The following is a 24,665-nucleotide window of genomic DNA, read 5'->3' on the forward strand; positions in this document are numbered from 1 at the left end:
GTGGATGCTGCTGCTCATCATCATGAAGGTGTGGAGAAGCTGCACTCAAGGGCTGGCATGCCCTGTGCTAGCTGCTCCCACTCCCAGACAGATCATTCTAAATGGTGCTTCACTTTGCATTGTAAAAGTAACCCTCCCCTCTTTTTTTTTTTTCTTCTTTTTTTTTTTTTTCCTTTCTTTTTTTTGCATTGCTGGCCAGTCATTTGCCCACCACCCCAAATCCCAATTGAGACCTGATGCTGAGGGGCAGATGAGGCAGCAAATGTATTCAGCCCAATGATTTCCACATGAGCAGGGCTCTGTGCTGGTGAAAAACATGAACTCATTGCAGAAACCTCCCAAGAACAAAGCTTTGGAGAAAGGATCAACCTTATTAGCACATTGAAGGAGAAAGGGGGTTTGTCACTGTATCAGTTTATGCTTCAGCACATTAGCGTTGTAAATCTCTTTGTGGAAGGATTGATTAAAAAACTATATTTACTTTTCCCCCTTAAAAACCCAGAAAGAAAAAATTAAATCCCCACCACACTAGTTTGCTGTAAATCTTTTAAACAAAGTTTATGGGGTTTGATGGTTTAAAGGCGCCTGCAGTTAAAATGATTTTTTTTTTTTTTAAGCGATCTTTTGGTTTCCCAAGTATTCTTCTGGCCTTTTCACTTGAAAAGGAAAGGCAAACTTTCATGAATTGAGCAGGGGCACTCTTTGAATGAAGCGAGGGTCAGTGCTTCTCCAGGCTTTTCTTCCCATTGTTTGAAGAATACACTGAGGATGGTAGGAGCAGATGTGTTGCTTCTATCCGGACTTATTCTTCCCCTGTTACGGATATGAGCTGCCTTTGCATTAATTCCTCCGATGGTTACTGCAGTTCAGTCTGCGTTACCTAATGTATCGAGGCTGTTCGTAAGCATAGGACAAAGCTTTTCTGGTAAAGGGTTGGTGCTGTACATTGACACCATCCCATTTAAAAACAACAACAACAAAAAGATGAAAAATATCAGTAGAAGGAAAAATCAGCAGAAATCTTTTGGTTCTGTGATTTATGTCGCGGGATGTATACCCTGCACTTGTGACCCCTTGTAGAGGTGTATCTGCCATACAGTCCTGCTGCAGCTGGGATCAGCAAACTTAGCCAGCTGTGTTAGTGATGGAGGGTGAACTGATGCGGCATCCAGCCATTGATTGCTGAATATGAAATGTTGTTTGTAATAGTAACTGCTGCTGGGATTTAATTCCAGCAAAAAAAAAAAAAAAACGTGGAAGGTGAGGGAGATTGCATTTAAAATAAGTGTATGTGAACGATTTATCTGTATTTCATAATATACAGAAAGATTAACCATGCTTTGAGCACTAGACTACTAATGGCTTTTGTTTGGCCAGTGACTCTCAATTTAACTATGCTATAAATGAAATGGAGAATGGGTGCTCGTGGTCACGAATGTTTTAATGTTAACAAAAAAAAAAGTATGGTTTTTATTAGGGTAGAGGTTAAGCAGTCTGGCTTTGGAGCAGAGATGCTGCATTAATTAAAGGCAGCCAGAAACCTGGCAGATTTTTTGCTTTTGGGAGGAAATCCTGCAAACAGGGGCTTGCTTCTGACTGTTCAAATTGAGATGAAAATCTCTGCCTTGTGTTAGTTACAGATGTGGCATCCTCAGCTGGCCTCTGTCCCATCATGGAAATACTGTTAAGTTACTGCTTGTTACTAGCTGGGTTCCTGCTGTTACGGTATCTTTTAAAGCAGGTTTTGTCTCGTGGGCACACATCATTGCAACCACTGCTTCAAGGACAGTATCTCTTTCATGAGGACCATATCTCTTTCACCTTCTGAATCTCTCATCCTCTTGAAACAGAGCAATTGTTCAGTGGAGAATGTAAAGTACATCCTCATCCCTATCTGCCACTAATGATGGAGGCGGTTTGTTTTGGTTGGGGAAAAAAAAAAAAAATGTATAATTACACATCTGTTCATCTCCCTTTCTGTCCCATTCTCTTACCTTGTTCACGCACGCCTGTGGGATGCGGTTTACCCGGGGGAGAGGGCAGAGCTGGGCTCAGGTCTGTGCAACACGAGGCAGCTGTGGGAAATCCCGCTTGTGTGAGCGATGGCTCCAAAGCAGCAGGTCGTGGTCCGCTTGTGCCCTTGTAGTGGGCAAGGAATGATCTTTACCCCGTGAAATGCCCATGTGGAAAATCCATGACATGTGTCCTTCTTCCCCAGAGGGGTATATACTGGGAAGAAAACCCGGTCTGCTCCGCTGGAGTTGCCTTTGCCGCAGCCCCCTCCTAATTCAGCCTTGTTTGGAGGAAATTACTGGTTTGCACCTGATTCATTATCAAAAAATATCCACTTGCAATGAGGCTGGATTAACCGTGGCATTTTACAAGACCAGCTGGGAGAAATGCATCGTGATTAAGCGAAGCCAGTTTCTACCCGAGCCATGTGCTTTACTGTCCAAAATGTCTCATTTTCGGAGGGCAGGATGCGTATTTCTCACTTTCTTTCTGACAAGTACATTTTAAAAACAGGGCTAAGCTGCAACCAGTCAAACTTACTCCATCCCCTGGTCAAACAGAGCTGGAGAGATGCTATCTTCAGCAGGATTTATGATGCATTTGTGTGCTTGGAAGGTCCTATGTGATACCCAGCCATAGACTGACCATTCAGGCAAGTGGTCGGATGACAAAAGGAGTCACCCAGCAGAAGCTTAGTGTGATGGGCTTGAGATTTTGTAGACATTAAGGTTGTTGAAGAGGACTGTGAGGCACTAATTTAACCTTCTACATAGCACAGACAGAGGAACTTTATTTTCTGATACCCGTAGCCCGTCTTTTTTCTACTGGGTACTCTTCAGGCTTAAAATCCGTTCCAAGATAAGAGTCCACTTAAGCCTCTAAGATTGCTTAGCAGTCAGCAGAGCTAGAAACAGCACGGTCGGCTGAGGAGCAAAATGATGCTCAGTATATTGGTTCCAAATCCTGCGGGGATACCCATGATGTGGCAGAGGCTGTTGCTTCCGACAGAGAGCTCTGCTGAAGGAATGGGACCAAGAAATCTGACTGTAATGAAACCTAATCTTCACGCTGGTGTTTGAGTTGAAACCCATCTGCTTGAGCTCTCCTGCTAGTCCAGCATGAGAAGTTCGTGTGCTTCCAAGAACAACTGTGGAGAAGTTGTGTCCTTCATCTGTAAGTGGAAGATGGAAATAAGAATTGAGGGAGAGAAATCTTCCATCCCAGGATAATGAGATGAGAGAATATAGCATCAGGAGAAAACACCTGGAAGGCACATCTGGCTGATGCAGACAACTCCTCTGAAAAAAAAGCAACTTGTCAATCCTTAATCTCCTAGTGAGGATGCCCTGAGTCTGGGATTCTTGTTGTGCCCCAGAAAACATCTTGCGGATTCGTCGGGCTTCCCTGTGCGTTGAAATGCATTAGAAAGAGTCGCTTGCTTTCTAGTACTGCTGTGGCATGCTCTGTTCTTGCCAGCCCTTAGGCGGATGGTTTGCAAGATGGGATTTCCCAAAAGCACTTGGTATTGACTCAGCCCTACTTCCAGAAGCCAAGGGAAATATCTGCTGAGGCACTCGGAAGGCCCTCCCGGAGTTGCTCAGGTCTGTAGGGACTTCCACATGTGCTTTGATCTTGCTGTCTGCTGCTCACTGAAACACAGATTTTGTGGAGAGCAGATAGTCGGGATTCCTGAAGACTTTTAACTTCTGTTCTGCAGCAGCTCTCGGTACGTCTTGCCTTTGCGGTGATGATCCCCCATCTAGTGCAACTTTGGCACTCTCTTCGGTGTATGCCGGGAAGACAAGGAGGGCATCCCTGGAGCTGTGAGTGGGGTTTTTGGTACGGACAAACTCAGGGCAGTGGCTTTCTGGTTTGCAGACTCTCCTACTTGATGAGTAAGAGGACACCCAGCAGGAGGGGATGAGACAGGAATTTGGGGGAAGCTGGATGGAGCCAGCAAGTCTTGGCACCAAAACGCTGGGTGTGGTGGGGATGATGTCCTTGTCTGAGTGCTGTGTCCTTTGAGTCCTCGAGTGACTGAGTCTCTGCAGGGAAGGTGGGTTGCTCTGTCCTTCACCAGTGAAAGTGCATCCACGTGAGGCTTTTCTCCAGTGGCACAAACCTGCCTCACGCTGCTGCCAACAGCTCCTTGGATGCTGCATTGGGAAGAGCTCTTTGGACTGCTGTTGTAATGCTCTCGCTCAACATACCCCTTGTTTGCCTACCCGGTTTAAAGTGTTACTAGTTCCTGAATACAGACACTATTTGCAGGAATTCATTAGCTTCCCTGCTTTTGAGCACTACAGCCTTTAAGAAGTGACTGCTGAAGATGTGGTCAGATATGCTATTGAAATTAAAACGCAATATGAATTTAATGTGAAATAGCTGCTCCTAAATGGCTGCATGTGTGTAGATCTTCCTCATCTGGAGTGGAGATTAATGTTTAATCTGTTATATTTCATTGCAATATATCCACGAGGCTAAATTGAAACAAAACAATATTATTCCAGGATAAACATGCTCGCCTGCGGGTATTCAGGAGGAACGGGAGCCTGAACAGCTCTGCTGGAACAGCTCCGTGTGTGCACAAGCCGCAAACTGATTGCAGGCAGCAATCGTCTGCTGCGATTTTAAGAGGGAACCCATGATGTGGAAAATCCTTTGCAGCTGATATGTCAGTCATACCTGAGGATCAGCCAGGAGGGAGGGATAACAGCATGTTTGCTTCCTAGTTGAGGGTGAGCAGCTTGCAAAAAAACTCGGAGTAAAGCTGGAAATAAGCTGCTGGGACTTCATGGGGAATTGCAGTGCGGCATACAAGCAGGTATAATGTTGGAGAATAAGTAAGAACACTTGGAAGAAAAAATAAAAAAAAAAGGAGCTACTCCTCCTGATCTTGGTCAGTGCCTTAAAAGCAGTTAGATTGATCAAAATTTCTTGCAAACCACCAATTCGGGGGCGTTCTTATGAGGCTTGCTCTGAGTTAGCCGGCTCTGCGGGAGACGTCTCTGCGGTGGCTGTTCGCACCAAGGGTCATGCGAGGGGATGAGGAAATTTTCAAGGTGGTTCTGGGAACTCATTAGGCTAAAAAAAAAAAAAAAAAAAATCTATGGTGGGTATAAGTGGTTGCTGTATTTTCCCCTTTTAACATGCCTGAGCTGGGCTCTCCCACCCCTCCATCATCCCCCACTCTCTCAGTGCTCGCCTGCATGCGCGGCTCCAGTCATGCCAAACCAGAAACGCTCCTCCCTGACCCCTTCGGCTAGATTTTGGGCTAAGGAGAGAAGTTCCCAGATCGCAGGGGTTGAGATGCATTCGGGATGCCTTCGCTCCGCCAGAGGTTTCCACGCTGGGCTGCCTCCTTGTCTTCCCTCTGCCTGCGCCGCTGGCATTGTGGAGGTGGTCCCAGGTGGGTTGGTTGGCCCCAGTGCCCATGTCCTTGCACCCAGTGCGGTTGTTGCTGGGCAGGGCGGAGGGATGACGGGTGCTGGTGGCACCCGGGGTGTGCAGGTGGGCAGCCACGGGACTCCTCTGGCCACCGCACTCCCCTGGGTCTGCTGGTTGGAAGCAGTGCAGGATGCCTGCCACATTTTCCTTGATAGAGTTAAAGAATGCTTTTTTTTCTTCCTTTTTTTCCTTTTATTTTCTTTATTTCTCTTTTCATGGGGGATTTTGATGCTTTTCTGCTTCAGCTATTTATACATCTAGACAACCCTGCCCGCTAGTGCCGGTCCCTATTTTAGCACAGCCTAGCTCCTTCCTTTGTGGTTGCCCTCACCTGGTTTATTTTGTGATAAAATGAGCCCAGCTTCGCCCTGGCTTCACCTGCAGGGCTATTAGTTATCAGAGTTAAGAGCTATGATATTTTCCTCTTGGTTGTATAGAGATGCTCAAAGCCCTGGCGCTAAAGAGCATCGATCCAAGGACCAGCTGCCTGGGGTGGTGGGCACCCGTGGGAATTGGGTGAAACATCTCTGCTTTTGGGGCTTTTGTATAAATTGGTTTTGCAAATTGGAAGAAGCTCTAAAAACTTACATCCCTCTTTTGTTGCTTAAAAACCCACAAACCCGTTGCTTCGAAAGGGTGCAGAGGACAGGTACAGGGCTGCAGCTTGAGATTGCGGGTGGTGGTAGTAAAGCAGTGAAGTGCTGTGGGATCCTGGACTGTTGAGAGTCATCACACCCCTGTGGCATCTTCTTGTCATAGAGAAAAATTTGATTTCATCTTAGCAAAACCCTACAGGTGGTTTGTGCTGGGATGGCACGTAGGTACGTTCCTTGTATTTGATACTGTGCTGTTTCGCCTCCGGTAGAAATTGGATGCTTTTCATCTAGCCCCAACATCATCTGTGCTAAAATGGTTGATGATTAATGTGATTTTTTTTCTTTCCCCCTAAATTCAGGGAAATCTCAGCAGAAGGTTGGAGCAGAGTAGGAGGAAGCAGCAAACACCATCTCTCCCTCGTGGGGAAAGACCCTCCTCCTTCCCTATTAAAAAATTAACAATAATGAAATAATTCCTTTATACTCATAGCTAGTCAGAAATAACTTGCCCATCTCAAGAGTCTCCTTATGTGTTTGCTGAAAATCATCTTCAGGATGTAGGGCTCACTTTTTTCTGGTTCAAGAAAATTGCATCCTCGCTGGGAGCGATGCTGTAATAAGATGTTGATGGGAGAGCGATCCAGGCACTTTGGTTCTGTCTCGTATTAAACCTTACAGCAGGTTTACCTGCTGGAGTCGAGAGGATTTAAAATGAAAGCGGAGACGTTCAAATGAAGATAGCGCGCTGAGCCTGACGGTAATGGGAAACGGTTGTAAGACATTAGGGATGGTAGGCTGAAATCTCAGGCAGTCAGAAGGCAAATGAAAAGTAAAGATAAAAAGTTCCTCAGAGGTGTTTGCTTAGAAAAATAAAATTAAAACAAACAAAAAAAATCTCGTGGAAGCAGTTTGGTGCTAATGCACACACGAAAGATTTGGCAATTCAAAGAAAGAAAATGGTAAAAAAAGAAATTAAAATTCCTTATATTGTTTGAAAGGCAAGAGGCTGCTGCCTTAGAAGAAGCGCCATTGGCACGTGTGGTATATTCTGAATTTGCTTGGGAGAGAATATTGAACTGGGGGGAGTGGGGATGGAGGGAGAGACTAATTATATATAATCTTAAAATGAATTAGGTGATATAAATGTAATGAAAGCAAATCCTGTTCCTGGAGAGACACTTCAGTTTGCATTTTGATATCCTAGGGCAATGGCATGTTGCTCTCTGACAGCCAACCATTTGATTTGGAAATATGTGAATAATTGGGAAGTGGAACCTCCTTTGAATTTGTTACTTGCCCCTCCAGCGTTTGAAGGACTAATTATAGGAAGAGCTGCAGAATGCCCTATGCGGGCACGCATGCAGCCAGTTTTATACTTTGCCAGTTGCATGAGTCACTGCACTGCATCCTGTGCTCTTTGATATGTGTCCTTGCTTAAAAAAAAATTATATATTTATTTTATAGATGGAGAGATAAGTGCGTTATATTCCATGTCACTAAGCCCTTGCTAAAGGTACCTATGGTAAAAAAAATGCGCAGCAGCTCTGGTGGAGGCTGGGGATGGGCTGGGACATGCAGGTGGTTGGGGTAGGAATAAACCCACACGCGGCCGATGGGAAAAGCGAGTGGCTGAAAGCTTAAGCGTCTTGGCAAGGCTTGTGCTGCCTGCTCAGTTGAGAGGCATCACCCTATTTTAAGATGATTTTAAAATGGGTTTGAGGATCCTCATCTCTGCAGTTCTGTGCTTACCAGCAGCCGGCGGCTGACCCCGCGCCGGGCAGGAGGGACCATCTCCCCGTGTCCAACGTGACCACTGCCCATCCCTCAGACGGCGTGGGCAAAATTGGTGTGGCCGACCTGTGCTCTTCGAGGAGGAGAGAGGGTTAATCAGCTGCGTGGCTGGTCTGGGGCACTTGGTCTCTCATTTATCATCTCTGCCTGTGCCCAGCCCCAGGGTGGTGGGTTTGAAGGGTGGGATGCAGGGCCAGCGTTGGGGCAGGAGACACTGATCGCTTCAGTAAAAATACTTCTTAATCTGGAAAAAACAGCATTTCGCTACTTGGATTAGCTCACAAATCCTAAATAATAATACTGTATAAATATATGAATGTCTTAAAAATACATTAAGTCCTTCTTTCCCACTGAACATAACGTTTGTGATGGGAGCGAAACCACTGCTGTGTTGGGCTGTGCAGGGGGAGGAGAGAGGGGCACTTACAGCGAGGTGACAGATAGAAAACCACATGCCTGCGTGCGAGAGCTGCAGTTGCCAAGGTGTGCTCTGCAGACCCGTTACGGTGTCTTACGTTAAGCTTTTGTTGTTTAGGTAACACAGAAAGTTTGGGATCTTCTGACATTGAAGAGTCAAATATTCCTAGTGGCTCGTTCCTGACCCGATGTATAACCTTGGGCTTGGAGCTGTGCCTCCTCCTCTGGCTCTCCCCACCTGCGGGAACTGGGATAATGACATTTGCTGCTGTTTGTAAAGCTACGCAGGCATGGAGGGTAAAGTAAACCGGGATGCTTCTCTGGGCTAGGATGCGGGAGGCTCCGCTCGCGGTTTCGGCTGAGAGCCGATGCGTGAGGTTGCTCAAGATGCGACGCAGCCTTTGTCTCTCCTTCTTTAGGCAATATCGTCTTTGGGAAGAGACTAGCGCAGTGAGGACCAGATGTGTGTTAAGCCCTTGGGGCCATATTGAAATGCAAATGGAAATGAAATAGTGTATTACCTCCAAGAGCAGTAATGGTGGTGTATAAAGATGAAAATGCCATGTTGGTAGATCATCAACATCAAAAGGGGATAGCTGGGTATCAGCCCTGCTGACAATGCTTTGTCCTGCTGGGAAACCTGCATGCAATGCAATGTTGTATTTGGGGTTTTGAGGTCATTGTTACACAGATTATTTAAGCCTGGATGCATTTTTAGCTGGACTTTGTCTAAAGAATAAACATAGCCAGGGCTGTTTTCCAGTCATCAGCTAAACAGCCGGATCGAGGGCTTGAGTCAGCGATCCTTGCAAAATGTTACTGGCTGTCTTCAAAAAAAATTTCCTAACACTTTTTGCTTTTGAAAATGTAATCGTGCATAAAGTGATGCACGTTATTGTTACTTCGTAAATGATTCTGGTGCCTGGACCGTGTGTGTGTGTGTCTTGGCTCTGTTTCTCACTTGTGTGTATGGTGCTTTGCTTCCTGCACGCATCCATGTATGCCTGAGATGGCAACCTAAAGATGGGAGTAGACCTTTTCCAAGAATAAAAGAGCTTAATTATGTCCTTCTGAAAAACCAGTGGCACAGGGACAGGAGTTATATTTTTGCTACTCTAGGGACGTGTGGCTTGTATCAGCATAACTAGCATGTAGTCCCTATCCCACTAGAAAAGCCTGCTGTAAACAAGGGACTCCAGCTCTTGCTGCAAGGCTTGTAGGTCTGCCCTTGCTTTTCATTCAATCTGTAGAACTGCTTTTCAGTAGAAACGCTGGTATCGTTCAGATTTTGCAGTGAGATAGCTAATGCCCATTAGTTATATAGTTAGAAATATACCTTCTGTGGCAAGGAAGACAATATGTTAATTCCTCGCTATGCTGAGATCAAAGGTGGTTGTGAGACACCAGCTTGGACCGAGCACCACGGTGACTTTTCCTCTCTGCTTAGATTTTTCAAAACAGTGTAGTGGCTTGTAGATACTTAATTTGAGACATTTTAAACACTTTTTTGTCCCCTCAAGGACAAGGCACCTTTTCAAGATAGTTTAGGCTGGCTGCCCTGCATGAGAATCTTTACTCCCTTTGAAACTCTTGGCCCACATCTTCTTCCAGAATACAGCCGGGCAGGCACGGCGGCTGCTTCTGCTTCAGTGTAAAGGTCACTTATGATGTGTTGTTAATGAATAATTACTACTGCATGCTTCCCTCTTTAAATGGCAGGGGCATCCTTGCTACATAAAACATTAAAAACTTGTTAAGATGGAAAATACCAATGAACAGATGAAAACCCTGCACAAAATCTCTGTCCATTGGGAAATGGTTTCAAGCGTTGATCCAAAGGGGAGTGGGGATAGGCTCTGGCAGGGAGGAGCTTGTGGAGACGTCGTGTCCTTCTCCCAGCAGCTGTTGGCTCCAAATGGCACTTCTGGGCTCGGGGCAGTTGTTCAAAGGGATTGGGTTCCTCGAATCCCAACATGAAAAGAAATGCAGACTGTCTGGATAGCTCAAATGGAAATCAAGAGCAAAGCCACAGTCAATAACGTACTCTGTTTGGTTTACCGGTAGGTGCTTGGGTCTTGCGACATTTGAAGTATTTTTAAATGACGTTTTTTAGTTTGAAGACATTTAGTATAGGAACTGGACAATGGGCAGACTAGGCCAGAACAAAAGCCCACCCAGTGGCCTGACCCTATCTATTGCCAAAAGGTGCCTGGGGAGGAATGGCAGAACAAATAGGCGCGCATGGTTCTTCTTAAAACATTATGGGGCATCTTCTGGGAAGGGCTTCCCCGCATCACCTGCCCTTTGCGTGAGGAACTGCCTTCTCCAGGTTTGTTTTGAACCTGAACCACACCATCTGTGATTGTTTCACCCTCCATCACTTGTTTCACTCTCATCAGTTGTCTCACCCTTGCAAAGTAGGGGCCATCTTACAGATGGAGGAGATTGGTCAGCAATGTTGTTCTCCAGTTTTAATTCAATACGAAGAAGAGTTCATCTCTTAGTGCTCACCAGAGGTCCCGGGATAGCTAGAATAAAAAGTTATGTTTTCATGGCATTATTATATTAAAGAAAGTGAATCCTGTACTAGAGTATTTATATTGAAAAGCTTGAACTCTGCTGTAATACCCGCAGGAAATGTGTACATGTAGCGGTGGACTGAAACTCTCCTATAGTCTTTATCTTTGCTCTGACCTCAAAAAGAAAGATACAAAAGGTGGAGAGTTTCCCGTCCTTGTTGCTGCCTTGCCTGGGGCAGGTGTGTTCACCTGCTTGTTGGTGTGGAAGCAGATGGACGGTCCTGTGCTCTCCAAAAAGTTATTGAAAGCTTTGTTTGCTCTTCTCCGATGGCTGCAACGCCTTACCAAAGTTCAGGAAAATTGGCTGAAGAGCACTGAGACCTGTGTGTTCAAACCTAGTGGGTAGTGTAGTGGTTTTATTGCTCAACCAGCTGCTGTCATAGTGAAACTTTTCACATTGCCTTGGAATTTTTTATTATTTTATTTAGCAAAAAATGGAATTTCTTGGTGGTATGTCTTCCATTTCTGTTCCTGCTGATTAACAGGCATCTACAGTAATGCCTCATACAGTACCTTTTTATTAGAGAGGTGGGAGTATTTTACTTGCCTTTGTCCCCAGGTATATCTGAACAGGGGGAGGCAGTGAGAAGATGTGTTCAGGGTTGCAGTTTGCTCATCTCTGTGTAGCTGCCGGACCTCCATGTGTATGTTCCTGCAGGCACCTCTCTCATCTTACCAGTCATGCACACAGAGGTGAACAAGTCCTTATTGCATCTTGTTGATGAAGCTCTTGAGTAGAAAGGAAGGGGTTTGACTGCAGCTTAAAATGATCATGTTGCAGGTTATGGAGGAAGTATTTGAAAGATTTTTTGCAAGGTGGTTTACACAAGAATGAATTGATCCTTGGTTACCCTCTTAGTGAAAACTGGAGGAGAAGGAAGAGAAAGAAATGTAAAGTATCTTCAAATTTTGGAATGTTTTGCTCTGTCAAGGTCAAGGTCTGACCTACTCTCTGATATCGGGAAAGGTCTCTGCACTGAGAGGTCAGGTTAGTAGAGGGAGGATTTATATAAAATGATTGCTTAGAAATTCAGCTAGATCTTGTGTGGTGCTTTGGACATTGATGCCTGTTTATAGTCCTTTTTAACTACAGGGAAACCAAGGCGTGGCAAGTCAGGGGTGACTTGGGGCAGTTAGTGGCCTTGTGGTGGAATCAGGATGGTGGCTTTGACAGCAGAGTGGTGCAGGGTGCTCTGGGTCACAGCTGGTAACACTCAACGTGATGAGAGTCACCAGGGATCAAGCGTCCTCTTGTCACCACAACAGTAGTGTAATCAAGGCTGACAACCATATAGTGTTGTTTTTCTTTCAGAGATCCAACTGTCTCCATTATAGAATCACAGAATGGTTTGGGTTGGAAGGGACCTTTAAAGGTCATCTAGTTCCAACCCCCACCGGCCATAGGCAGGGACATCTTTCACGAGACCAGGTTGCTCAGACCCTCACCCAACCTGACCTTGAACACTTGCAGTGATGAGGCATCCGCAACTTCTCTGGGCAACCTGTTCCAGTGTCTCACCACCCTCATCGTAAAAAAAATTTTCTTCCTTATGTCCAATCTAAACCTACCTCCTTTCAGTTTAAAACCATTGCTCCTTGACCTGTCACTACAAGCCTTGGTAAAAGCCTCTCTCTGTCTTTCTTGTAAGCCTCCTTTATACATTGAAAGGCTGCAATAAGGTCTCCCCGGAGCCTTTTCTTCTCCTGGGCTCTCGTTGCATTTCCAGTGATAAATCCGTCTAAATACTTGTGGTGTCCCAGAAAATGCCCAGGCAAGGGCACCTCCATCTCCTTATTCTCATACATCAGCATCTGAATACGTGGGAGCAGTATCAGAGATGGGGCTTGTGGAGATTCCCACCTATCTGAGGTTAGGAAATGTCTAGGAGTACAGTACTGAATCTTAGAATATTACTTTATGTTGTTTTGCGTAATATTGGAGCCTGGTTACCATGGGAACGGGCATCTAAATAGAAAGTTGAACTGGAAGGGAATGTACCCAGTTTCTGGGGTGGAGCTGTTGAACTCGTGTCATCCAGAAAGCTTGGACACGGATGGAGGGTAAGTGCTTCTGCTTCCATGCCATGTGTGCACTGTGGTCCAAAGTGTTTTAGTCTTCCTTATGGATTGAGAAAACTATAAAACACCGGGAAGGAGAAGATCTGTCCAAGATCCAATTATTTTATTGCTTTCCACTTGTGAAACAGGCAGAGTTTCAACTTTCTGGGACAATCAGCTTAGAAACATTTTTATTTCAAAGTGGAATCTGGATGCCAGTGAGCGCGTGTAATCAAGATGAAAGCTAATAGGTGACTTTATTCCTGCCCCCCCCCTTTACATAACATCTCTTCAGCATCTTTTATAACTTGTCTTTAGAGAATCACTGCAGTTATCCAGCCGTTTCTTCCGTGCCTTTCATTATTGTAACAGAAACAATCACTGGAAATTGCATGATGGTATTGGATTGTGCTACATTCCTTCCTCAGGTCATTTGACAGGAGCTTTTTTCAATAGACCCAAAGGAGAAAGGTACATTTCTGTAAACATGAGACAAGTCCTAGATGTGCTGTAGCCACTTGGGAGAAAACTCCATTGTAAGAGAGGCTTTTAAAATTGCTCATGTGGGATTTGCCATTAAAAGCGTAAAGACGGGAGAAATGGACTTCTGATTCAGCTGACAACTTGCTTCTCATCCTCTGAAGAATTTTAGGAATGTCTTTACTTCCTTTTGGAGGGCTTAAGGCTAGTGTGTGATTGCAAGGGCTAGAATGTTGCTTTTCTTCCTGCCTCCCTTCTCTTTCAGGGGAGGTTCAGCTGCCTTTGCATGCTTTGACTGAAGCTTGTTAACTCTTGAAATACCGCTGTACCCTGGGAAAGAAGCTTTTAAAAGTCAGTGGTTTCTTCATTTGCAAAACTTGAATGAACTGGAGATCTAAGATGTAATGTAAAAGATGTCGCTTGCTTAAGGAGTTATCAAGTATTTTCATGCATACTGCTCTGGGCTGAACTGAGGAAACTGATTGGGATGTGGTAACGCATGCTTGTCTTTCACCAGTGTAACACTGGCTGTAGATTGTGCTAGTGCTTGTTGGTGCACTGTACTTCGATCATATTCCTACCCTTTGAGCTAAAATGCACCAGGGTGTCAGAGCATCAGTGATTGCTCACATGCTGGGGAATGCAGGTCGGACTGACAGCTAAAATTTGCATGTTTTATTCTCTAGAGCGTGGAGAAATACGTGAATTTTGTCATACTGTATTTTGTATAATACGTGAATGGTCTTTGCCCAAAAGGGCTTAATTACCCATCAGTACATTGAACTCTCAAGCATGCTGTAGGGAGCCGTGGGCTTTGCTGTGACACAGGGCTCTACAGAAAGAGCTGGGCAAGCATCCCGCATGTGCTCCCACAGCATTTCTTCTGGCTGAAGCCCTTGGTTCCTCTGAAGCAAAAGTTTGGTTTTCTCAGGGGAATAAAGTAGAGACCCCAGTTGGGATCAGCCAACAAATGTCCATCACCACACTGGAACTGAGGTTTGAACTTACATGTCTGGTAAGATTTTCCCTCTGCCACTGCCTCCCCTTCAGCTGGCTGGCGAGGAGAAGCTTAATGCCTGTCAAGCCATGGAGTAGCAGAAAAGTAATCTTAGAAAGCTGATTCCTAGATAGAGAGAATCTTCTTCTACTGACAGAGTTATCAAATTAATTCTTCCCTGAGTTCCCACTTGCTCATGTAATCTGCTGATTGAGTGAGTCATCTCTGTGGTGTATTTGAATTTTGGTCAATGATGGAGTTTAAAACAGTGATTTTGAACCCTGTCCCACAGTTTACAGTGATTGTGCTTTTTCTATTTCCTTTCTTTTTCCACCCTGCTGAGAAAACTGCCCAACTTCGAGCTTTAATTATTCAAGTGGAAGAGGGTGACAAGAAGACAAACAAACATCATTTAGTTCTTGGGGGCACGCTTTCCTGATGCTTGACCTTTTGGACTTCCAACATCTTCTTGTCCATTTACATGCATTACAGTTTTTCCAATTACCAGTGAATTAAATTTGGAATTGTGGTATTTGGAAATGTCAAGCAGAATCAATAGAAAAGCACTTGGGGCCCAATCTTAGTAGACTCAGCACATTTTTAAAGCATGTGTGAAATGTCCCTGCTGATAAATCTCAGAGGACCACATGTAGATTATGAATTGAGGTGCTGCTTTTTGGGTACCGAAGCTCTCTGTGGCTTGCCAGGTGTGCCGTGTAGTGTTAGACACACATCAGTCTCTCCCTGGAGAAGACCTTAGAAATCAGCAGCTCTGAAAGGCATTTCTGCTGGTGGCAGCGGCACGGGAGGATGAGGACGGTGGGATGGAGCAGGCACACATGAAAGAGCTGGGAAAGGTATTGCCACGTGGTTATTGCTGTTCCTTAAATCTCTGCACTCCACAAGGAGATGCTCCCGTATCCTCAGCCCTTTGCCTGGAAGGAAATTTCTTTTGCAGGCTTGCTTTGAAAGCTTTTCAGAACTTCGCTGTGTGGGGGGAAAATATTTACGAACATACGTGATTTCACTTCCTCCTCCCATGCTCTTTGGAGACCTCATGCTGGCTCCCGAGGAGAATGAGAGAGAACAAATGATTATGTTTTAAATGTCATTTCAGAATTTGTTGCATATTTTACCTTAGTAATTTGTGGCATCTGGTCAAAATCTGCCCTCTATTTGATTTTTTTAGGAGTATAGTTGGAAATATCTTAATCTTGTAATTAAACTCTAATATTTTCTGTCACTGAGGCTGCAAAGTTTGGGGGCTAAGAAAACCTTCTCGATAGCTTATTCGCACTGTGCTTAGCCCACAAGGGTCCATTTTTCATGCCAGAGAGTAGTCATTGCTGTTACAAGCCAAATAAACGGTCTGCTTAATGCTTTTATAAATGCACACCTCAAATTTAAGGGAAAAAAAAAATCTCAATAACTATATGCTTGTTTGAAAACTCGTGGTCTGGGGGGAAAACACAACCTCTTCTCTACGGAAATCCTATATGGAGCAAGGCATTTTCTTGGTGTAGTGGTGCAAAGGAAGGCAGGAGGTGTCTCCTAAAGAGCAGGGTGGATGGAGGAGAGCAGTTGGCATTCACCTACCAAGCTTGTGGCAGAGGTCCTGCATGAGATGGCATCCTTGGGGACAGTCACACAGGGGTAGAGACAGCAGCTCAGCATCTCAGGCAGTTTGGATGGGCGATCTGCAGCTTCACGTGTTCTCCAACCCGCGCCGCAGGCAGGCAGTCAGTTGTGGGGCCCTTTTTGGATGCGTAACTTTCTGTTCATCAGGGCTGACTTGATTTTGTTTTTATCCTCTTGGGTGTAGCGGAGGAGTGTGTATCTGTATTAAAAAAAAAAAAAAAAAGAAGAAATTAGGCTTTTTTTTGTGCGTTATTACTAATCCGGTTTGAGCTCTGCTGTCCAAATTGCCTCATTTGTGACCCAAAGTGCATTTAAACATGAACTGCAGAAGCACTACGGCATTAAATGCTTTTGATTGATCTCCCTGATGGTTTTATTAAAGAACTAAAACCTTTTTTTGGGGAGACAGATACAGTTAGTGATGCGAAGGGAGAAATCTAATTACATTTTGGCTTTGTCCTTAACTGAAATGCTACAAAATAGGATTTTTCTAATGGATAACTAAAATGATCTCTTCTTTAAATAAAATATAGAAATGACCAGCTGAGTTTGAGTCAAAAATGCACTGCTTCCAAAAATTGATTAACTGCTGGCAACGTTTCTGTCCTGCCGCACACCAGTCCAGCCAGTGACCTGGCCAAACCTCCTTGGATCGCTCTGCCTGGCCAGAGGAATGATTTACTAAAGCTTTTCCTGAATGATCCTCCCCTTCAGGCCAAGAGATTAATCTCATCAGCTCTGTGCATGCGTGCGTGTGTGCGTGCACACTCAAGATTTCACTAAATCGAATAACATTGTCATCTCACTCTGCTCCGTCTTCCCTAAACAGGAATTTGCTTGGTTTTATGGATTTGTAAGGAGCTGGGTTGCTGCATGTCCTTCTCCAGATCCTTTTTCTATCGACCCTATTCCACCTAAAATACCAGGGAAATTATTCAGAAGAATTAAACCTTTATTGCATCCTTGCCCCGAGCTGGTAGTAATGACTCTTAAAACATGCTCCCTATATTTTACAAAACAGGTTTTACTAGCAGTTTGGGGGAAAATTCTAATAAAGATCTAATTCTTTTGAATAATATCCTTGTTATCTTTTACTGACTTAAGCCCAAGTTAAAAAAGAGATATATGGGGGGGGGATTGCTACACAGATGTCCGTGGAAGCTGTGAAGCGTGAGTCATGGTGTGAATATAGAAGCCCTGAGTTGTCATCCCTGGTGAGCAGGGAGGATGTATTTCTTAATATTAAAGTTCCTTTTTTAATTTTAAAAGAAAATGACTTAAAGCCTCCTGTCCTTTTGAGACTGGTTGTCAATGGCATCATTGCAGGTTACCATGGCAATATATGCTGAGATAATAGATTAACAGCCATTGATTGACTAGAAAACTTAGAGCTCTTTTATCGTGGGATATGCCAAATGTATTGACAGAAAACAAAATTCAAAGTAATATCTTCCCTTGGCGGTACACTCTTCCTGTTCTTGGTGTTGCATGGGCCCGGCTTTACCTGATCTGGCTTAAGAATCAAAATATTTTGCAATAGTCGATGCTTTACCAGGTTTTTTCAATCAGCCAGGGCAGTACCCATCCCTGCATCCAGCCATCTGGAAGGGGCAAGCCCCGGGTGTTTGATCGCTCTGTGCCTGGGCACACGCTGGCCATGGAGGTCTCCAAAGGTGGGCTTGAAGGTTTGGCTCGAAAAAGGGGCTCTGCAGAGTCAAGGGCTCGTTCCTGTTACGTGGGGCTCTGCCGTTTCAAGGCTTGTGTGAAAGAACAGGGGATACGAGCAACGAGTCTTTAAATCCTTGTGTACAGTTATGTACTTAACCACAGATGTCATCGCTAGTTTGATGCTTTGCCTAAAAACGTATTTAGATGCTATTATTTAAGTACAGCAGGAATGAAATCACCCCGCTTGGGGAATAAGTGCTGGAGCAACACTTCCTAATTGCAGATTCATTATTGGCTCTGTAGAGATGCAACTGGGTGGTCTCTCCAGAGCAACATTTTCCAAACTTTCTCCCTTACAAGCCCTCCTCTGGCTTGATGTTGGGATCTGAAATGCTAGTATCAACTATTTGAATTTCTTTAATTTGCAGCCCTGTGCGTAACTCCTGGGCAGGTGTCTGGGAGAGGAAGAGCTGCGGGGCAGCAGCCCTCTTTCCCTGCCTTTCCCTCCCTACCAGTGCCTCCCAGTGCGCTCTACGTGTGCGTAGATGGTGGTCCCCCCACTGAAGGATGTGCCAAAATTTAGTCCCGGGTTCAGAGGCGGCTGGTTTAGCATCCCGGCAGGCGCTGAGCAATGGGAAGGAGCGGGCTGAGCTGGCACTGAAGTGGCTCATCCCAGCAGATGCTGGGCTGCAAGGTAAGCGCCCAGCAGCATCTTATTTCCCAGCTCTGCTCAACTATGCTGCGGTTTGAGGGATAGCTCTTGAAAACAAACCCAAACCTCAAACAAAGGGCCCGACTTTCATAATCACACATGCAAGAATGCATCCGCAGTTGCTTAATTGCTACATGCAATTACCCTCCAAATTAGAGGGCAATTACCCCAATTCAGTGTACAATCTCTGTCATTTTATATTATAAAATTACATGTACAAATAGCTATATAGGGACATAACTAAGTGTTTGCAAATAACTTCAGTTGCATACACAGTTTCATATATAAAGCCCGGTGGTTTTGACAGTTAGGCAAACAGACTGTCTGGTAAATCACTCAGTGTTTATGCAGACTATTTTGACACATCCCATCTTTTCGTATATACTTTCATTTTAGCTTTTAAAAAGGGGACAGGCAGAGATAAAGAGCTGAGATTTATAGCAGCCTTCAGCCTTGGGGAAGATATTCCCCATGTATCTAATTATGAGTTAGGAGCCCAGCAACTGCTAACACCTAGGCCCAGAGTTGCTACACTGGATCTTGGCTATAATTTAGCAGCTGTTGGATAATGACACAGCCTCGGTGATCTGTCGGCAGCTCCAAATTAGGAGAGCAGAGTTTAGTCTCAGATCAGCAACAAGGTCCCATGCCTCAGCAGGCTGAAGTCCTTCAGTTCAAGAGGACCCTTTTTAATGAGCTCCCTCTGTGCCTTGCGACTCCCAGGTAGAGGAGAGAGGTCTTCCCATGTTGCACGGCGTTTCAACTGCTCTTGCCATCATTACGTGCCTTGGTAGGTGCTGCGGGTCGTGCTCAGCAAAATCCTGGTGATGCTTCAGTCACCTGGAGCAGAATATTGACCCAAGGGAATCGGCGTAATGATAGTTTCTCAGGACTGAAGTGAAAAAGTTGACTTCCACCCCAAAACCAGGTGGTGGTGGGTAGCCTCCCTCTGCCTTCATGATGTGTTGGGAGTTATTTGGGCTTGGTGGTGTTTTGTGTAAAGGTATTTGTGTGCAGCTTTGGTTCAAGGAAGGTGTTGGGAGAAGCCACGCTGCGTCATCCCTGAAGTGCTGGGTGGATGCAGTGGGATGCCAGAAACCCATCTGCTCCTCCAAAGCCTAATTCTTCCTTAGACTTTGATTTCAAGCAGGACTTCAGAATTTATTCCTTAACAGACTATTTGTGGATTGTGGTATTGAAATGCTTATTGTTTTCACCCAGCTGCTGACACGAGGCTCTTTTCCGTAGAGAGAACTGGGGCTGATAGCAGGCTGCGCTGCTGGAGATGCCACACTCCTGCCTGATGTGCATGCTCCTGGTTTGCTTGCTCAGCATTTTCTGCAAAGCGCTGCCTACGCAGCGAGGCGGTTCTGCCTGCGGTAGTTTCTGCAGACGTGGTTGAAACATCTCTATACGATGCATACGAGTGGCAAGGGCCAGCAGATTCCACCTGTGTTTGTACCTCTTGCATGTACCTGATGGGAGTCCCCACTGGGTGGGAAATAGTTGTTTTTTTTTTTTTCTCTAACTTTTGCTTTGTGGCTGGTGGAGTTGGGTTAGGTGGGAGGGGAACAGGGGCCCAGTGAATTAAACCAAGTTCTGACAGCAGCCTTCCAACACTTGCTTAACAAATATTTTATATCTCGTTACGCCCAAGTCCTGTTGACTTTCTGCCAAAAGCTAAACATGGGTGTCCTTACCAGGCAGTGCCACCAAATGAAGGAGGTCAGGAGCTTTCCTACCACGTGCCAATGCTGGCATGAGGGACACAGCAAGAGCATCGTGGTGATGAAAGGGCAGGATTGGGGGGACACAGCCCCGTTAGTCCAACTCAAGCTGTGGTTTGTGACTGCACCCAAAGGCTTCTGTTTCAGGGAAAGCTTTCTGTTGCCAGAATTAATCTTGTCCCTTCCCTCAGCTGCTGAGGTTTGGTTCAGCACCTCCCTTGAGCCAGGTTGTGCTGCTGGGTGTTGAGGGAAACCCACTCATGTCCAACCCAACCCTAGCTGCATCAGCTGTGTCCAGTGGAAGGAGACAAGTGCTTCCAGCACCCATTTTGGGGCAATACCCTCCAATTTTTCTTGCAACTTGAAATGAGAAGCAGGACGTGGTCGATCTGTGCCTCTCTCACCTGCGTTGCTCTGCAGAAGTGTCCAGCTCGGTGTTTCTTACAGAACTCCGGTGGCCTTGGGGGAATGGGCACTTCTGTACCCATTGCCCAAGGGGGAAAGAAGAGGCAGGAAGAACTACATGGCTTCTTGGAGATGCAGGAGCTCAGATTTCCTCCTCTTCGTCACCACCCCCCCACCGTTCTCCCTCAGAGAGACAAAACCCTGTTTCAGTTTCCCCTTCCTCCATTCAGTTGAGGGTTTTAATGCAGCGAGTGCAGAGAAAGCAGTTAGCTACAAACTTTGGTCTCTGCGTGATCCATTACAGAGCAAGGTGTGAGTGTTTCTTGATGAGCTAAAGCAGCAGGTAGATTAACACCCAGTCCTGGAGCTGTGCCCTTTCCTGCTGAGACCATTTTGGGCACAAACAGAAGGGTTTCTTGCAGTCCTGAGCACCCAGTGGATGAGGATCCTTACCAAACAGCTTTTTAAAAAGATCTGAAAGCAAGTAGCAAACACACAGGGTGTTAAAGTGTCTCCTTCATGCAAGCATCCTTTGGAGCTGTTTTAAGGAAAACATGCATGTATTTAGTCATCTAAAACTTTATACATGCTTTTATTCAATTCATCTAAACTTTGACAGCAGGGGAAAAACTGCGAAAGGCCTTTCTCCTGGCGCGGTTGCTGTTTGCTGAGTTGGGTTTGTGTGTTTGCAAGCAGATCTTAGTCTTCAGCTGAAACTTGTTCCAGAAAAGACGACTGTCTTGGGGGAAGGGAGCCTGCGCTCAGCACAGGATTTAGCAGATTCGGTTTGCTGGTCCCAGAGCCAGTACAGCTCCTGCTTCACATCTTTTTAACATTCCCTTTTCAAAGCACAGTGGAAGCATCAAATCTCACTGCAGCTTTGTGTGTTGCATTGGCCCTTGTTGCAGGTGGAGAAAACAGAGGCTACACAATACTGCTCGAGGTTACAGACGGAGGTGGCTGAGCCAGGATTAGATTTTGGGGCTGTTTCCCAGGCAAATGGTTCATTAAACCTTCGTGCTTTCTGGGAGATGGAGTTGGGGAGGGGGAGGAAATTTCTATCTAGGGATTTTGTTTGGGATGATGGAAATGATATTACAAAATGTATTTCAAGGACTGGACCAGAAGGTGATAGTAAGTATTAGGTATCAGCTGGAAGCCATGTGTAATATTATAATGAAGCTCAGATATTTACTTATTCTTTTATAAATAAAAAGATATCGCCCTTCCTGCACACAAGACAATGCTCCTTCGCTTTCCTGCTGATTTAACCAGTATTTAGCAAAAAAAAAAGATGCTTAATCTGCCCTAACAAAGTGTGGTGTAAGTATCAAGAGAACAAATATCAAGGCTTTAACAAGGAGTGTCAATATTGACACTATTCTGTGTTGAGGGATATTGGTAGGTTGTTTTTATTATAGTAAGCAACTTGTCAGAGGAAAACTCAGATGGAGCTTTGCAAGCGCCGATAAAACCTGCAGGTGCTATTGAAATTGAGCTCTTGTTCGTGTGTGCTTTGAATATAATTTCCAGTTTCAGAAGTCAGCTTTATGACTGTCTCATACCCCTCCTCCCTTGCAGTCTCTCCCATGATGCAGATTAAACATTCTTCCCACAAAAAAGTTACTGAAGGATTGAACACCTCTTCAGCTTGCAAAGAGATCTTCCTAGGCTGATGAGTTTTCTCCGTACCATGAAAATTACCCATCACTGAGTCCAGGTGTCAGTATCAGGAGCAGGCTGCACACATCACCCCTAGCTTGTGCAGAAACCGTGGTTTCTCCTGCAACGTTCTTGCAGTTCTGCTCTGTGCAAGGTCATCTGCACTCCTTGCTTGACACCTGTTGGCAGCAGAAGGTTGATTCTCTACAGCAGATGAGGCTACATCAAATAGATTGAATGCAATCTCTAGCTCAAGTGCCATCTCTAAAGGGCTCTCCATGCACTGTAAAACTAGAGGTGAAGCCTGCCACCAGGTAGCAGCTTGGAGACTTGGCAACTTCAGGAGTTGCAGGCTGTGGAAAGGCAGGTCAGGCTCCCCCTGGCATCACATAGGACAAGTCGTTTAAACTTGGTGCATTGAATCTTCAGTTGGAAGTAACACTCCCTTCTCTGGCTGGGTGTTGTGAGGGTACTTACATCAGTAGTGGATGGGTGTTCAGGTATGGAAATGATGAACCTACAGAAGGTATCCGAGACCTGGAGCCGGTGCCTGTGCCCAGGCTGGATGTTTTCTCTGCTGGCTGTAAGCCACTTGCTGCTTGGTGTCTTACGAGGACTGAATTGCATCACCTTGTAGACACTTTTTGGAACTGGCTGGTTTGCTGTGTTGAGTGGGAATCACAGGTTGGGTTGCATTTAGATCGTCCAGACATGGCCTTGACTGCCTTAATCTCGACGTTAAAGGTTGCAAGGCCTTTGGAGAAGATAGAGTCATGAAAGCACTGCAAAATTTTCCAGCCAGAAACTTAGTTCTGCACTTTGTAAAGGTCTGGCTATTCTGGGAGCGCAGCACTTTCATTTCACCATCCTGTGGGACCCATTTGTGTTTTCTACCCAGTTGTCAACACATTTTATTGGGATACCTATGTTTTCCATGATTGCAATCCATCAAAATAATGGTCAGGTCTGACCTTGCCTTAGGTTGGGTAATCCCAAAGAGAGATGGCTGCATGGCATCTCAGGATTTACTAAATCACGAGCTTCATGGTGCCTTTTCTGGTTGTCTGCTTACATGTCATGTTTGTTTCATTCTTCTCATTTTAAACTAATCCTCAAAATGCCACAAAGCAGAATAGTTCTAAATGAAGAGGATTTATGAGGCTTAGGACAAAACAGGTCACCTGCAGATACCAGTGTTCCCTTTACTTGACTCCATTTTTAATGGACGTGTCGATAATCAAGTTTCAGTTCTGTGCCACGGTGGCTATGGGGGAATCATTTTACTTGGGGCAGTAAGAACTCAGTCCTTTGGTACAAGGCTCTAAGAGGGGAAGGACCCACAGACTACAGAGACTCCTTTGTTTGGTCCATTTGGAGTGGCCAGAGTTGTTTGGGAAGAGAGGTGTTTTTTGCTGAAGGTCTTGTGTGGAGAGGCAGCATGAGCTGTGTCAACTGCAGCTAAAAACATGGCACTGTATCATATGGAGACTTATCTAAATAAGCCTGAACTGGGTTCTAAGTGAGGAATAGGCATGGTCTGGCCCTTCTCTGCAGGATGAATATTATCTAGTCTCAGTTACATCCTACCCGCATAAGAAACCATTTATTTTTAGGTTGTGTTTCCCAAAATAGTGGTGGAGAGGGAGAGTAAATCCAGTGTGTGACGTCCCAGCAAGCGGCAGGTAGCACCCTGGGAGGCTGCGTTTCCTAAACAGGGTTTCTGTGGTTAGAAAATACTGGGTATGGGTTGCCTTGTACATCCCTCTGTTAGGGTCCTGTGGGTGAAGCACTGGCCAGACGAAACCTGAGGGGGGTCTCAGCTGGGCTCTTGACTTCACTATGAACTCCTGTTGTGAACCTACGCAAACCTGACCTCCCCATTCCCCACCTCATATCAGCAAGGGGGAATAACCCTCCGCACCATGCTGAAGCTCACGTCGATGAGCTGTTTAGCTCCCGGGGAGACAAACGTATGCATCACGTAAAGCACAGCCACGTGGAGATGTGTCTCCCAGGATCTGTTTCTGATTTTGCTTGAACGTACTTGGGGTTTGAATTTTGCTTCAGGACCGGGCCATGGGGAGGCTGAGACAAGGGAATGCATTTACTACAACGCCAACTGGGAGTTGGAGAAGACCAACCAGAGCGGCGTGGAGCGCTGCGAGGGAGAGAAGGACAAGCGGCTCCACTGCTACGCCTCCTGGAGAAACAACTCGGGCTCCATCGAGCTGGTGAAGAAAGGCTGCTGGTTAGACGACTTCAACTGTTATGACAGGTAATAGCCTAACTGGTTTTTCTGAATATAGGTTTAATTGCTTCTCTAAGTGCAAAGGCTCGTGATTTTTGCATCAAGGAAAAGAAAGTAAGTCCAAGTCAATTGGCCCATTCATCCCCTGTAATTACTTCTGTTGCTAATGCAGCGCTCAGAATTGTCACTTATCTGCCTTGACTTTCTAAATAGAAGCTGCAAAAGAC

The 24,665-nt window shown here is 45.4% G+C and overlaps 1 protein-coding gene across 1 annotated transcript in view; it reads left to right on the plus strand.

Annotated features, from left to right (window-relative positions):
* Window positions 1–24,665, plus strand: part of ACVR2B (activin A receptor, type IIB) — a 96,334-nt gene that overhangs the window by 53,290 nt on the left and 18,379 nt on the right. Inside the window, exon 2 of the mRNA XM_010586227.1 lies at window positions 24,258–24,465. Within this exon, the coding sequence (XP_010584529.1) occupies window positions 24,258–24,465 (208 nt within the window). The remainder of the gene's footprint in view (window positions 1–24,257; window positions 24,466–24,665) is intronic.

This window comes from Haliaeetus leucocephalus, unplaced genomic scaffold (assembly GCF_000737465.1).
Source record: "Haliaeetus leucocephalus isolate CR32 unplaced genomic scaffold, Haliaeetus_leucocephalus-4.0 Scaffold0, whole genome shotgun sequence".
NCBI lineage: Eukaryota > Metazoa > Chordata > Aves > Accipitriformes > Accipitridae > Haliaeetus > Haliaeetus leucocephalus.